Consider the following 16,543-nt stretch of genomic DNA (forward strand, 5'->3'; position numbering starts at 1 on the left):
CACTCGTATCAGTTTGACTTAACGGAATTATAGGCGTTATAAGTAATCTTATCTTTCAAGTTTATTTTATTTGATTATTGAAGAATTTACCATACTTGAAATTACTATCCGTTTGGCAACCTCATTGGTTTATTTCAATACAGTCAAACGTATATACAAAAGAGGTTGTTGAGATATGACAGTGTAACTACATTAAATTATTATTTTTTAAGTATTTCATAGAACCAATGTTTTTTTGTTTGTTAATTTTTTTAAGATATAAATATTAATAACATGAAGTAAAAAAAATTATCAAACATTTTATTAGGACTTCTATGAGATTTTTAAATATATTTTAACATACTTCTTTTTATACATACATAAATAAAAAAAAAAAAAAATTCGCAAATGTTCAGTTAAATATTTAGACATTATAGTAAAAAAAATTAACTGTTAATGAATTAGTGAAGGAATGCTTAAAATAAAAATATTTTAATTATGATAGATATGAACAAAGTATTGTTGAAAAATGTAGTGTCTTTAGAATTTAAATTTCATTACAACTATCTTATTTATTAATTAATGATTTATTTTGTAAAAGGATTTATACTGAATGAATTAATGATATTCATTAATTAGCTAATGTATTGTGGCTTAAGTTTTTAGTTAAATTGTTACAAAAGCTGATTTTGATACTATTTTTTTTAAATTAGTAAAGATTCACACTAACAATATTGTGATTATCATGTTCCATTTACTTTAATTAAGTTATAAGAAAATGTTCGCTTTATCCATCCAATTGTTAACAGTTTTATTGGATTTCATTCTTATAACCATTAAGTTATGTAATGTTCGGAGTATTATTTATAATACACAGATGACTAATCAAGATAATTACATAATTTTATTATTAAAAGAAATATACAATATATTATAATTTAAGTTAGCGAAACTGACTTAGACAACATGAATAAATTGCGTATTTTTTGGTTTATTTATTATTATTGTTCGCCATTAATCGGTTGCAGTAGTTCCTCCACAGAAATTTGACCATCGCGGTTTGTGTCTATAAAGTTTTCTACTAGAGCCTTCGCTAAATATTGGTCATTGGACAGTTTTCTTGAAACCCAATCAATTGGAATACTGTGAAAAAAAAAGATTTTATAACACAACAGTTATATTTTAATCGACAACCCAATTGTAAGAGTCTTACATTTGTGTACAGCATTAAATCAAAATAAATTTACACTAATTCGATGCTGCATCATCTTATACTACTCAAACAACAGTGTCCGGCTTATTTATGCGAGCAACTCGGCAACAAAATACACTACATGGTTTGAAGAGTTATCTAGAAACAAAAACTTTCGACATCAACATCACGCACGCCTTACTCACGTCAAGATTCTCGATTAAAATACGACGAATAACAATATTTGACGCGCCACTTTCTACAGTTATAATCCAGAAACATCATTTTTAATTGCCGTCCAAAAATTGTCGTTCTTTTGGAGTAGTATCGGAAATTGTTCCCTTTGACAGGCCTCCTTGAACTCACTGTCTTTCGAACTCTCCCATAACCTCTTGTACTAATCGAAAATTCAATTTCATCACATTGTGTCCACTTCGAAGACTTTCTAAAGCATTTAAATCGTATCCACTCCATTTTCATCCAGTTAGGTATAAAACTCAATTGCGTAATGCTACTTTAATTTTTGTGTCATTTTTTTTTTTGCAAATGGAAGCATTCTAAAACTAAGACCCCCGCAACTTTTCTTTCAAAAGCCGCGCAGTTCTAGTGTACATGATCAGCTGTGGAAACTAACTACCGGAATTTTTGGCACAAAAACTTTGCTATAATTTATTTATTTTATACACCATTAGCAATTAGTTATATTAAATATTTCATCTTATTTATATTCGAAATAAACAAATATATAAATTGTAATATTTATTTATTATCAATAAAATTCTTATCAATTTGATGTGTAATGTTTTTAATTATGTTGTATAAATTGAACATCAAAAAGCACTTGACAACATAAAAACAAAATTGCTCTCTTTGTACGAGAATTTATAGAAAATAAAATAATTTATACAATGTTCTGTCCCTACGCAGTATTTTAACTAAATTTTTTCTTATACTAATAAACTTTGATCTAACATATTAAACAAAGAATAATTGCCCTACATTTCATTTCCTCTAGGTAAAATTCACTGTAGGACCTTTTCATACATGTTTAGAAGCCATGCCAATTAACTCTACTTTTTATTTCCAACTATGCTATTTTTATTAAAAAAAGTGTCAATAGCGTAAGATTTCATAATTAGGTTAAAACAAAGAATAATTTTGAAGGAAGTAATTTGGAAAAAAAAGGAGTTAATGGTTTAGATTTTCAGTGCCTCACATAAGATCTAATATTCGTTGTTACCAAAAATAAACACATTTTTTGTATTTATTGCAACATGCTATTGTACTTATTCAGGAGTCTGGTATTTATTTAGGATCCATCTTCTTCTCCCTCGCCTTTATCCTATCTATTTGAGACTGGCTAACTATATCCTAAACCTTCACTTAACATGATCTCCCACATCATTTATACACACACTAGCAGCTCTCATATCACCCTCCTTTATTACATATAACCTCATAGTTTTCAGTATTCCACTTCTTCTTTCAAATTTCATTTCAATAATTATTCTGGTGTAAAATTGATATTTTATTATCAATATTATCATCTTAAGTTACTAATATAATCATCCTTTGTTGATAATACATTTTTTTTTAATACAAGTAGTCCAATCTATTAAACAGATATCAAATATTTTTCTTCTGTTAAAAGCCAAAAATCATGGATGTTACTAAGTGACCAATAGATTGCTGCGCTTACTAGAAGATAAAAAGGGCTATTTAAGCTATTTCAAACTTTCAGTCGTTATTCTCTGTTTAAGTAGGGTATTGGCAAAAAAATTAAAGTAAGTGCAATTATGTATTAAATGTAGATTAGATTCATATAACTTTTTTGAAAATCGATGATCCATCACTGTGACCTCCCATTGTAAGTATAATTTTGATATGCAAATTTTTATTGGATGATCCATAGTTTAAATGGAATTACCAGTTTGTTATAAAATACACATTGTATGGTAGTCAAAATAGCGCATTAATAGATTGCATACGAATAATTTATTAGGTACTTAAGTAATATACTATCTTTTAATTTGTGTAATAATGTCACTTATAACCTTTGCATTTTCGGCGTTTCATTAAAAATGATTGCAACTTACTTCTGTTTTAAATTATCTTCTTTAAAATCTCCTGAAGTTTCTGATGGCAAAAGATTTAACAGCAAGTTTTCTGTTCTTTTACCAAACCCCCTAGCCGTTGCCAAATCCATGTTTTTGAAGCCTCTTATGGTTCTTACTTTATCTCTATTTTTGTTTTTGAATTCATTTACATTATTTTCAAATGTTGGATATGGCGTGACAATTGTTAACATCAAAAATATAATCGTCAGTACAAATAATTGAACCATAACTGTTTTTACGACCATGGTTTTTATTAAATATTACTTCACCTAAAAAAATTATACAAAAAAAATTATTTTTTTTAATTAAAATTTTATATAATGTATTTTCATTCTTAAATATAAATAAGCATTAATAAATAGAGATGAATTTAACTCTAATTTTTATTATTAGAATTTATTGAAATTTAAAAATAAAATTTAAAAAAATTTAGTTTTTTCAATACACACAATGAAAAAAAGACACAATCAAATGAAAAAACATAAATAAGGCATTAAGGAAAACTGATAGAAGAAAAAAAAATAAGTAACAACTCAGATGAAACTAAGAAAGATTATAAAAAATTAACACTAATATTTCCGTACATACAAGGAATTACAGATAGCATCTAAAGAATCACTAATAAATTCAAATTAAGAGCGATCTTCAAATCAATACAGTGATGTTTTCTTTTTCAGTATTTTGACTTTAAGACGTACACTACATGAACGATGTATTTAACAGATTCGCATTGGAGTATTCTTTTATGATAGTGATATCATCAATGTCAACTATTTGTCTATTATTTGTCTCAACTATACCACGTCCCAACTGAATTGGTTGTTTTTTTAATATCAATTATAGAGCGTCTCCTGTGAAAAAATGGCTCCCTTTCAAGATTCTCATATTGACTTTGGTCTAACCTTGAGTAAATGTATTTAGATATAGACAATATAAATTGAAAAATGTTCAGAAAAATATAATAGAGAAGAAAACAGATGGAAAATTAGCAAGATTTGGTTACTTATTATACAGGGTGATTTTTTTATCATAACCCACTCAATTACTTACAGAATAATAATAATTTAAACATTTTTTTTTATTATTATCTTTAGTTACACATTATTCTTGAATTATTAACTATGAAATACTTTTTAAGTTCATCCCTTATGCCTGGTAAGGGTGTCAACTTTGTTTTTTTAAATGGTAACTCATATTTTTAATTTAATAAAATGTTTGAGTTTTTAATTCAATAGTAAATGGCATTTGAATTTTTAATAAAACTTAATTTGTTTATTAGATATAAACATTTAAAGTTTAAAATTTTTGAGTTAATATATAGGTATAATACACAAGGGATTACAAATACAGGTAGCTAATTGGTTTTTTATGACATCGATATTAGCAGGTACACAGCATTGTTATTAACAATGATAGTAAGGTACATTGTTGCGAGTTTATAAATACACTAACTGACAATACAAAAAGTATATCTATTGATAGTCATAATTGATAATAAACAATTCGTGACTGTTGCCAGTTGCCAGTGAATTCAAAAAGTTTTTGAAATAATGCTTAATCAGTTAACTCATAATAAGTCATCAGGAAAATTTGCTATAGCTGAACAATACATAGAGGAATCTACAGAGGAAGAAATTTAACTTGTGATGAATATGCTTAAGAACGGGAAAGCACCAGATGCAATTGCAACAGAACTGTTGAAAAAAAGAAAAAATGCCCCAACAACTAAATTAAAGCTATTGATTGAAAAAATATGGAATGATGAGGCGATACTATCAGTATAAAACATGTTACTATATATCCGATATAAAAGAGCAGATGCTATGAGTCACTAGAACTATAATTTAAAGAAAATAAAGAAGATTACTAAGCGGGGTTCGCACAATGTAAATTAACTGTAGACCAAATACACTCAATTAAACAATAATAGAATAAGAAAAAATTCAATCAACGTATAAAATTACTATTTGTAAATTTCACATAAGCCTACGACTCTATCGAGAAAATTAGTCTTTGGCAGGTGATGATTGAACTCAGAATACCAGCAAAACTTATGAAATCAGTGAAGGTTTGTATTCAAGGGGATGCATTATCCCCCATATTACGTATTGATAAATATTACATAAATAAGTTATGAGGATTGTCTAGTGACGAGTGCGATCACTGACACATACAATAAATAATATATTGTATTTTAATAAAGACTTATTTTCTAACTTCAACATTGCCCGTGAATCAGAAGTAAGGAAAGTGCAAAAAGACTTCAAGGTCTAAAAATTAGAAAACAAAATATAGTGATGGCAACGTACGTAGATTATATAATTATAATGGGTGAAACAATATATCGAGTATATCTAGAATAAATAAGAAACGCAAAAACAAACTAATAGAAGGAAAAAGTGTAGAACTAAACATCAATGAAGACAAGAAAAAGTACCTAATTGTATCACGAAGGAAACATCATTATAATTCAACTTCAACGGGACATATGACATTTGAAAAGGTACCTAACTTTAAAATCTTATAGTAGACGTAAATCAAAGGGCAAATAACCATGAGGAAATCAACCGTAAAATAATAAGTGCTATTTCTCACTAGTACCGCTATTTAAGTCTAAACTACCATCAAGGACAACAAAAATTAGACTATACAAAGCCCTGGTCAGACCTATTATACTATATATTTGCGAAATGTGGTCATCGACCAAGACAGATAAGAAAAAGTTAATGACATTTGAGAGGAAATATTAAGGAGAATTCAGCTCTAAAATGAATAACGAACGAAGGATAAATGCAGGATTAAAGAAATTGTTTAATGAAACCGATGATATAGTAGGAGTTTTAAAAAGTCGACCAAGTAAAGAAAGATCTGAAATTCCTAGGAATTAAAGATGGAAAAAGGTTAGTATTGGATAGAAAGGCAGGGACAGACATAGTGGAAACGGCAATTGATCTAAACGTTATCGAATGAATCATAGAAAAAATATATTTATGTATAATTATTATTTTAAGAGTAATTGAGTGGCTAATATTAATATAATCACTCTGCATACAACATCTTTGTATACAATTTCTTACAATTTCTCAATATAGCAATTCAATGATATGCAAGGGCATATGAAAAAAATCGTTTAAAGGTTCATGTCAACAAAGCTGCAGCTCAACTTCTTAATCATTATCAAAATGTCAGAAGATTAAAATGGATTAGACCGTATTACTTATTGTGAAAATATATATTGATTAATGTAAAATTTACAAGTATATAATTTTGGAGACTCTTCATAAAAAATTTTCCTCTGTCATTGTGTCTTATAATACCTTAAATATGCATTTTATGTAATTTAAGATGTTATATAATCACTGCAAAGATTAATTATGTAATTTTATTTATATACATTTAATATATGCATTTACATTTAAGTATAGGATATCAAAGTAATTAATTGATAATAATAATTTTAAAAAATAAAATACTTATTTACAAATATATTGAAAAAAACATTTTAATTATTTTTAACCCTAAATAATTAAATACTGTTTTCCTATTTTGTATAACATAATATGCTTTATTTATAGAAATTATGAGATATCCAATGATAAATATTACAAAATGTAATTATTGAAAAAAATGTTGCAGTATAATTATACTACATTTATTATTTTATATTTGCATACCATCAACTAGAACTATAAAAATTAACATTATTTCAATACTTTATTGTTACTTTTTAATACATTTTTTTTTATTTCAGAATATAGTTTTCATTATTTTAGTACGATGTCAAATAATATATATATATATATATATATATATATTTAAGGGATTCTTAAGACATTTTCTGGCTACTAAAAATGATTCATTTATCATTAAGCACTTAATTTTTTAATTAAGTTTCTTTAAAGTACATGTTTTTCTCAATTTATTAATCATAAAGTATTTTTCATCTTTATCCCTTATACAATACAAGGCTAACAAGTTTACTTTTTTAAATGCTCTTCCTTCCACCTAGTTATAAAATTCTCAATAACTTCCGAAATACTGGTCCAAAAGTTATTATCGACAAGTAATTTTCTTAATTAGATCATTATTTATTGTTATAAACTAATTAATTAAGTATATGTCATTTTAAAAAATAAAGTGGACAGTTTTATAAGGTATAGGGGAGACTGGGGAAACTAATGTCACCTTAGCAAAAATTGTTGTATCTCTGGTTCTAAGACTCTAAATGTTATGCTATTACAATAAATGGATGCATAAACATATTGACTACATTATGTCAAAGTCTTAGATTTTTTAAATATAATCTTATATATATATATATATATATATTAATGCAAATGAACGATATTCCCCTACCCTGGGGTAATATCGGCCATACATAAATACATGCAAAAAGATAGGAATACAATCATTTAAAAAAAAATCACTGAAATATAGTTCATATATAATAATTTGCTTCCCATAAATTAAATTTCTTAAAAAAATTTTTTTAGATAAATAAACGAAAACTATTTTCACATATTTAAACGTGAAAACGTTTTTTGATAACATCGTTCTAATAAGAATAAGGTCATTTTATCATTCTTAATTTATACATATGGTCAACATAATTTTAGATGCATGGGTTTATTAGATAATGAGGTCACCGGTATTACTCACTAACCATAGTTCCTCCAGTCTCCCCTAAGGGATAAACATAAAAAATATTTTATAATTAATAAATTGAGAAAAATATGTATCTATAAGAAACTTAACAAAAAAAACTCAATATTATTTATATTTTCGATTATATAAGTGGTACTCAATAAATTATTAGTACTACATAATTTAATGTCATATTACTGTGAACACTACATTACAATAAGCTTTGTAGTTCCATCGTTTGACACGTTTTTACTTTTATCAAGTGTCAATTTATGATAAAAAAATTGAAATAGATAGGAAAAATCTAAAAAATATTATAAAGACAGAATCGAAAAATCGTTCATTAAAAAGTCCTTTAATCATATCAAATGTTTTTGTAAAGTTATCTTTTATAATTAAAAATTAAATTAATATTAAAAATGCCATCGACTAATAAAATGAATGAGTGACATTAATAAAGCATCAAATAAATTATTACGTTATAACTAAAACAAAATTTTATTTTAATGGTACATCCTTAAAGGTCTGACAAATGAAAAAGATGTCTCAAAATAATTTAAAACCTATTCCATCATTCCCATACGAAATTTCCTGTAATTGAATTTAGAAATTAACTACCCTAAATATCTAGACATGTTAGAATATTTTAAATTCACATATTTATAAATAAATGCATTTTTATAGCTAAGAAAATAATTTTTTTCGTATGTATTTTATATTATTTTCTATTTTTTCTACAAATTAATTGAAAATTCTCCAACAAGTTTGAACATTTATCTGGTTTATGTATTTAATTTTTGATAGCTTTATTTTATATTCTAGGCCTTATGTAAAAAAAAACTGTACATATAAAATAAATATTTATTTTTGAATTTACGCAATGAATGTTCTTATTTAAATTGTTTTTGTAGATATATTTTTATTAACACATTTAGAAAAAAATAAAATAATAAAATATTTTTTTAGAAAATTCAGTGTTGACTTAAAACTACACTTCCAAAATATATCAATTAATAATGTTTTGAGTAAAAACTTCTAGTTGAAGATTTTTTTTTTATCATGTTATAAATGTTATATATGATTTTTAACAAATTTTGAATCTAATCGAAAATCTTATGTTAATTAAATAAATATTAGTAAATATACCTTTAAATAGATTAACTTTCATATTTTTATTTAAAAAATAAATAATTATGATTCACCTAAAATCTATATTTTACGAGCCATAATTGTTGATTGAAATGTGTTTTATTATATTTGTTTTGTGCTAGATAAAATGGAATTTCCTTCTCATAGAATAAAACATTTTTCGTACTCCTCGTTCATATTAACGTATAATTTCTGTTATTTGGACAAAAACAAAAAAGAAAATTATTATAAGCTTACCGTTTAAATGTTAGCCTCAGGCGCGTGTTACACGTAGGTGACGGGTAGCAACAAACGAAATGAGGATATCGTTAATGCTACAGCACAATATGTACCTCTGTGAACGTCAAACCATTCAACTTCGTTATATGCGCCCCCTGACGACCCTCTTATGTCTAGTGATCTGGACCGCGCAACCTGTTGGCATTAGGAAGTGTTTTAATATTGAATTTTATTTTAATTAAAATTAGAATATATTATATCATATTTAAAAGACATATTTATTATTAATAGAACAATTAAGTATACTTAATTGTTCTATTCATAGTAATTTCATACGAAAAAACTATAACATCGATCCATTTAGCTTGTTCCATTTAATTGATTTTTTTCAATTATTTATGCCTATACTTTAGGTCAAGTATAATTAGACTGTAGTAGACTTTAGTCAATATAGTTATACAGGAGAAGTAGATAAGTACCTCCTAAACACCCATTTTACATAAAAAAAATAAGTACGTTTAAATTATTTCCAGGAAGAATTTTTCAGCTTTTCTTTTCATAAATCAATAATGTCAATTATAATACACGTTTGCCATAGATTTAACGAAATATACAACTACTTTTTAAATTTTTATAATTTTCTGTTATAATTAAAATATTAAATTATTGAATATCAATTTCATATTAAATTTAATTATTATAATAAATTTATTAATGTTTAATTAAAAATCATAAAACTTATATTCAAGATATAAATAATGAAATATTGATGTTACTATTGGAATAATCTAACAATTTTTTAAAAACATTAAACACTATATGTAAATTTGCATCCAAGAGTTTTTTATGGTTATATTAATCACTGTAAAATATCATCTATACTTGTTCCGTTTATGTCATGTGTATACTGTACCTAAACCTGACTGTGTTGGGTTTTTTAGGTATATTCTTATTAAAAAAAGTTTGAGTAAAAGAAAAAAACAAAAGAAATAATTCTTTTTGAACTTAAATTAATTTTATACTTAGAAAAGAATACATGAAATCTTGTAGAAAAAAAAAAATAAAAACATGAAATGAGTAATTTCCATTTTTTTGGTTGTTAATAGATACGTAATAAATTTTTGTAGCATAAATATATTTAGTTATTTTTAATAAAAATCACAGGAAGTAGACCATGTTGCAAACATTATTATCCTATATGGAAACAAAAAGTCTCATTTTCATGGAACCGTTCTAATAATGTCAACAAAATTATTAATTTTATACAAATAGTATATTTTAAGTAATCATTTTTATACAAATATAAACTGTTCTGGGTTTAACTAAAAACAAAATTTTCCACAGAACTTTGGCGAGTCATAGCTTATTTAATTTTTTAATGAATTCCACTTAAAATTACCACTTTGATTAACATTATTCCATTTTTGATCTAACGATATAAAAATTCAGTCTTTTATTTTAGCTTTGATACCTGAGAAGGTATTGGTTTTGTGATGGGACATGCTTGTTATTGTTTGTTCATGAAAATTCTCAGCTTTCACTGAACCAATAATTAATAATAAATATGTCAAAGAATTCAAATTTAATATAGATAAACTTAATATCGCCAAAAATTTATAAAAAAAAAAAAAAACTATCATTTTTAGAAATTTAAAAAAATTTCAAAATCACCCTACCGAAAAAAATAGCATTGTCCACAATATTTTTTGCAACTTAAAACTAATATAACTTTTCTTAAAATACTGATGAACAACGAGATATTAATAGAGTGTATTAGAAATAATAAGCTTTTTTTGGTATTCTTCTTCAAAAAATTTTAAGTACAGAAAGGAACAGTTAAATAATAGTTTTACTAGTATTTTAGAATCTAAAATTTAGGTGACCCATTTTAACGGTACTTAAACTAATAAAACAAAATAATCAATTGTAATGATAACTTTTTTGAAAAATCAAAACTTGCGCTGAAATACCGAAAAAGCCACATATTCTTATATTTTCTCTAAACTTTGAGCTTAGAGCGTGCATTATTAATCATGTCATATAAAGCTCAATTGAAGATATTTTTTTTAGACCATATGAGAAAATACTCAAAAATATCAGTCATCCTAGTGTGCAGGGTGATTCTTTAATGCTAGCTAGTTGAATTCTCTTTTAAGATAATCACTACGATCAGAAATATATTTTTGGTATTTTTTAGTCTCATATATTTCTGAATTTCTCAGTTATTAATTATTATTAAATCAGTGAGGTATGATTCATTAAAGTTTAGAGGATGTGAGTATTTCTTATATAGATTTATAAAAGACGCGCAAATTTTAAGTCGCGATACAATACATTGGTAGTTCTTATTTGTACACTAAGTATGAATGTTACTGTATTTATCCGACTACTGTTTTATTTTTTAAATCCCCTAAACTTTAAATAGTGATATCTCGTTTAGAATTTATTAAAATTGATTTTTTTTTTTTTGAGAGAATGTTTTTATGCTAAACAAGATTAATAAAAAAAAAAACTAAGTTGCTATTTGAAAAACTAAAGTCGATATTGATTTGAGGGTTAAGGGATGAAGATGGAATCTTTATTTTTCTTGTTAAATAGCTCAAAAAAGATTTATAACAAATAAAATAATTATATATATGATAACACTAATATTTTTAAAGAAAATTCATGTGGCATTGTTAGTCAATCACCCTGTAAATATTACTATTATTTAGAAAAAAAAATTAATTTTGGTAAAACTGAATCTATATAGGAAAGAATTCGTTTGAACTATCTTTTTAACCCTAGATTTTTGATAATTTCAGTATATTTATATACATATGTTGTAGTAGTTTCTTAAATATTGAATTAAAAAAAGAAACTCTCAAATGATTACTGACCCCAGTATTAAAATTGTATTGAATTAAAAATAAATTATTAACACAATATTGAATAGAAAATTCGTCTAATCAAAAACACCATAGAAACAATCTACTGAGGATTAATTAATTCATTAGTTCATAGCTCATCCAATAAAACAAATATCCAGAAAAATTAATATTATCAATACCCTTTTTATTATATTTTAAGTTACAACAATGTAGTTGCACTGTTGTAACTTAAAATATAATTGTACCGCCTTTCTATTAGCCTGTCAATAATACTAATTTAAAAAATATCTCATCTTTACTTAGCTGGTTCTCGATTGTACTTTAATTTATTTATCAATGAAATTCTTTTGAACCCTTAAAATAATTTACATTACAATCACGTATTATTCTCTAGAGCTTGTACATAGTAAAAAAACAGATCTACAAGCAACTTTTTTATTTGCATTATGATAGGTTAACGTCGTTGACGTTATCTAACGGCACCACTGTAGGAAAAAAGATTAATTAAATAATAATGCTTAACACGATTTCATATCCAAATGAATAATTTAATAAATAAATAAATAAAAATATTTTATTATTTTATTTTACCCGTAGTTAGTCTAGTTAATTAAATGTTTAGTAAGTTATTAACACATTAATCTTAGAAATATCTCTTGAGATATGTAAGAAGATAAACAATATTTTTATTTTAAATTACTATACAGTACATAATATACATTGAATATGTATTTAAAATATACTATACTTAAAGCAAAATAATTATATTATGGATCATATATATTTATGAAAAATATAATAAGTAAATATTATAAAGTAAAAAAATGTGATGATCTTATACTTATTTTTACAAATTATTAAATAAATCAAGCATTTTTTTTAAATTGATAGATTTTTTATATGGTTTTTTAATGATTATTAAAGAGACTACTCAATTACAACTTGAACATTCCATGAGTTTTAGATTACACCTTAACTCATTAAAACCTTTGCTTATTAAATAAAAAATAAATCATACCTCATAAATGTTTCATTAAAAAGAGTTGCGTAAAATACATATGATTAAAATATTTAAAATTAATTTAATTTTGTTTATTATTCAAAAAAGTTCCGTGTTTAAAATAAACAAATAAATCATTAAGGTTATTTTAGATAATCATATATAAAATCATATTAATAGCATTTTAATTTAAGATTCAAGTAATGAAGAATTTTATAAATTTATTTTATAATACATCTAATATTTATTTAATTACAGTAAATTTTTTAATGATAAGTCTTAATATAGAACATTTTCAATACACATGTAATGGTAATTTCAAAATATCCAATTTTTAATATCCAACCAAATCAATATAAAAATTCAGTGAATAGATACAATAATAGAACAAAATACTTAACGGAAAAAAATATTTATTAGATGACAGGCACTTATCCAGAAGAATCTAGTTCTAGATATTACCCTCAAAAATTAAATATTTTTCCTTCGCTCTATGTAAACAATGAAAATCGCTCCAAAAAAATGGCTATTTTCAAATAAAAAAAATATTGACATTCTTTAAACTTTTTTTACTTAAAACTGTCATAAAATTTTTTTTTTTAATTTATGAATAAAAATCTTTTTTTATTAAAATACCTTACGTATTTCACATTTCATTTAATAAAAAATGTTCGAAAATCTAACCCTTTACCTGCGGATAATTTGAAATGGCAAATTTTACAAAAAAAGTTAATCTATTCAACATCACTTTTGTAGTTGTTCAAAAAATAATTCGAGCTTCTAAAACATATGTTATATAAAAGCATATATTATGTATTATAAGTTAAAAAAAATTTGTCCCAATGACTTATCTTCTATGTGCAAATGGCTGCCGTAGCTTAAAAAATGCTACTTTAATTTTAAATTTTCGATTTTATATTATAATTTTCAACCTTAATTGCTATAGATTTTTGAAAAATGTATGGATAAAAACAAATTTTTTTTTATAAATATCTTATATATACCTCTTTCATCTGACACACTTTTCCTCTTATATGGAAAGTTCATAACTTAAAACATACGTAGGAAAAGTAAAACTTTTTCAATTTTCTTTTAAGAATATACCGGAAATACTCCGAGCTTCATATCTTTGTTAAATTAAGCTTATGTTGTGTACTATAATTTAAAAAAAAATAATTTTCTATTTCATTTTTTTTTTTTTTCATTTAATTTGTCTATTAATTATTAGTCAATTAATTTATGTCAAACGATATATTCTTATAAGAGATAAGGGATAATTACCTCATTAAATCTCTTTTTATAAAAAAAAAACTTTTAATGTTAATATATATATTAGGGTGTCCCTTATTTTGAAAATTTTGGAAATTCTTCGGGCTCACCCCCCAAACTTGTGTGTATACATATAAAAAGTGGCTACAAAAAATTTCAGGCCGATCAGATAAGTTTAACCCGTGCCGACTTGGGGTTGAAAATCGGCCAAAAGGAGTACTTTTTTAGTTTTTAGCAATTAACTTGTAAATTAGCACTCTCACAAAAAAAAATATTAAAACTAAATTGTAGATCTAATTGTTTTGTATAAATTAAGTCCTTACAGTTTTTCTTTTAAATCCATTAGTTTTCTAGAAAAATGTCAAAATACATAATATTTCGTAAAATTGCCGAAATTAGCATATTTACGAATATTTTATCATATATGACGAACCATATGTGATACGACCTAATGTTTCATACAAAAATTGTTTAAAATTAAATTTTGCGAAATAAAAGTATTAAGTACAAATTTCATTGAACCGATCGTTTTATTGCTATAGCTGAATTAACTCGATCATATTACGATTTTTACTAAATATATGAATTTTAATGCTAGATTCTGTTAGTTATCATCTGGTTTATTACAACACTTATCGTACAAGTACGGCGATAATACTATGGTATGACTGAATTAATGTATTGTTATTATTTTTAAATTATAAATAACTCTGGAAATCGTAAATTTATTACAAATCGCAGCAATAGATGTAGTGAACTTATACTTATACCACTTTAGTCGCTCACATCGCGTATTAAGTTGAACTGCTTCCTATTGTGTTTTTCTTTTAGTTTACGTAAAAATGTCCGTAGTATTAAGAAATGACAATAAAATATTTTTAATAGGGTCTTTGACTACTCAAATTTTAGGTTCAAAACTTCCATCCATTGGACAAGTTCTAAAAGTTTTTTTTTATAACCTAAGAATTGTTAATCTTACTATAAGAGCAAAAGCAGTATTGACTATTCGCGAGTGTAATATTTTCTGGGAAATGGACGATTCCATTTCAACCGAAATAAAAAAATTAATGGTTGTATCCCTTAATAATGAGTCAATAATAAACCCTAGTAAACGTTTTATTCTTTCATCGAGTCATATTGACAAATCATTTTCAGGTATAATAATTTTTGATATCTTTATTTTTTGATGACTATTGAGTGATTGATATTTTTTTTTAGGAAAAACTGTAGCTTCTTTTTTGTCAAAAAGCAGTATGAAATTTTTCAAACGATTCGATATCAATACTAATTTTTTAAATTTGGATCCAAGTAATTGGAATACTGATAATTTTTATTTACACGAAAAAGAAATTGTATGTTCACTTAAAGTAGTAAATGACTCTGCAGATAAAGCGGTTAAGGTAATGGAAGATTTTCATGAAAGTTTAACTGTAAACGATGAAAAAGCTGAGTTACTTTTACACTGTGTGTTCAAGAGCATAGAATATTATATCCTAATTGCAACAAAAAAACATTAAAACATAGTTTTTAATGTATATTTTTGTTATAATTTGTGAATTATTTTGAATTTAACATTTTGTATTTTATATAGTAACTTTTTTTTAATTTATACAATAATATTGAGAAGTAAGTATCATTATGAGTTTAAGTCAAACAAATACATCACTTTACAATATAAAGGAAATATATTTAAATTAAGCAATAAAATTCATATATTTAGTAAAAATCGTAATATGATCGAGTTAATTCAGCTATAGCAATAAAACGATCGGTTCAATGAAATTTGTACTTAATACTTTTATTTCGCAAAATTTAATTTTAAACAATTTTTGTATGAAACATTAGGTCGTATCACATATGGTTCGTCATATATGATAAAATATTCGTAAATATGCTAATTTCGGCAATTTTACGAAATATTATGTATTTTGACATTTTTCTAGAAAACTAATGGATTTAAAAGAAAAACTGTAAGGACTTAATTTATACAAAACAATTAGATCTACAATTTAGTTTTAATATTTTTTTTGTGAGAGTGCTAATTTACGAGTTAATTGCTAAAAACTAAAAAAGTACTCCTTTTGGCCGATTTTCAACCCCAAGT

At 24.7% G+C, this 16,543-nt stretch overlaps 2 protein-coding genes across 2 annotated transcripts; one reads left to right on the forward strand and one right to left on the reverse strand.

The window, feature by feature from the left end:
• Positions 1 to 861: 861 nt before the first annotated feature.
• On the reverse strand, positions 862 to 9,460 carry LOC126901592 (allatotropins-like). Its single transcript, XM_050678175.1, has 3 exons — positions 9,319 to 9,460; positions 3,268 to 3,557; positions 862 to 1,122 (listed from the first exon to the last, which is right to left on the reverse strand). Exons 2-3 carry the CDS (start codon positions 3,531 to 3,533, stop codon positions 981 to 983), a joined length of 408 nt encoding a protein of 135 aa, XP_050534132.1. The 5' UTR covers positions 3,534 to 3,557; positions 9,319 to 9,460; the 3' UTR covers positions 862 to 980.
• A 5,667-nt stretch (positions 9,461 to 15,127) lies between these two features.
• On the forward strand, positions 15,128 to 16,543 carry LOC126900667 (uncharacterized). The gene is made up of 2 exons (XM_050676554.1): positions 15,128 to 15,594; positions 15,658 to 16,543. Exons 1-2 carry the CDS (start codon positions 15,282 to 15,284, stop codon positions 15,954 to 15,956), a joined length of 612 nt encoding a protein of 203 aa, XP_050532511.1. The 5' UTR covers positions 15,128 to 15,281; the 3' UTR covers positions 15,957 to 16,543.

The sequence above is a fragment of the Daktulosphaira vitifoliae genome, unplaced genomic scaffold (genome assembly GCF_025091365.1).
Source record: "Daktulosphaira vitifoliae isolate Bord-2020 unplaced genomic scaffold, ASM2509136v1 Scaffold_3, whole genome shotgun sequence".
Classification (NCBI taxonomy): domain Eukaryota; kingdom Metazoa; phylum Arthropoda; class Insecta; order Hemiptera; family Phylloxeridae; genus Daktulosphaira; species Daktulosphaira vitifoliae.

Coding starts and splice junctions, on each gene's coding strand:
- LOC126901592 (XM_050678175.1), bottom strand. CDS start 3,533: ATGGTCGTAAAAACAGTTATGGTTCAATTATTTGTACTGACGATTATA. Junction 1,123..3,267: donor GAAGATAATTTAAAACAGAA/GTAAGTTGCAAT, acceptor TTTTTTTCACAG/TATTCCAATTGATTGGGTTT.
- LOC126900667 (XM_050676554.1), top strand. CDS start 15,282: ATGTCCGTAGTATTAAGAAATGACAATAAAATATTTTTAATAGGGTCT. Junction 15,595..15,657: donor TATTGACAAATCATTTTCAG/GTATAATAATTT, acceptor ATTTTTTTTTAG/GAAAAACTGTAGCTTCTTTT.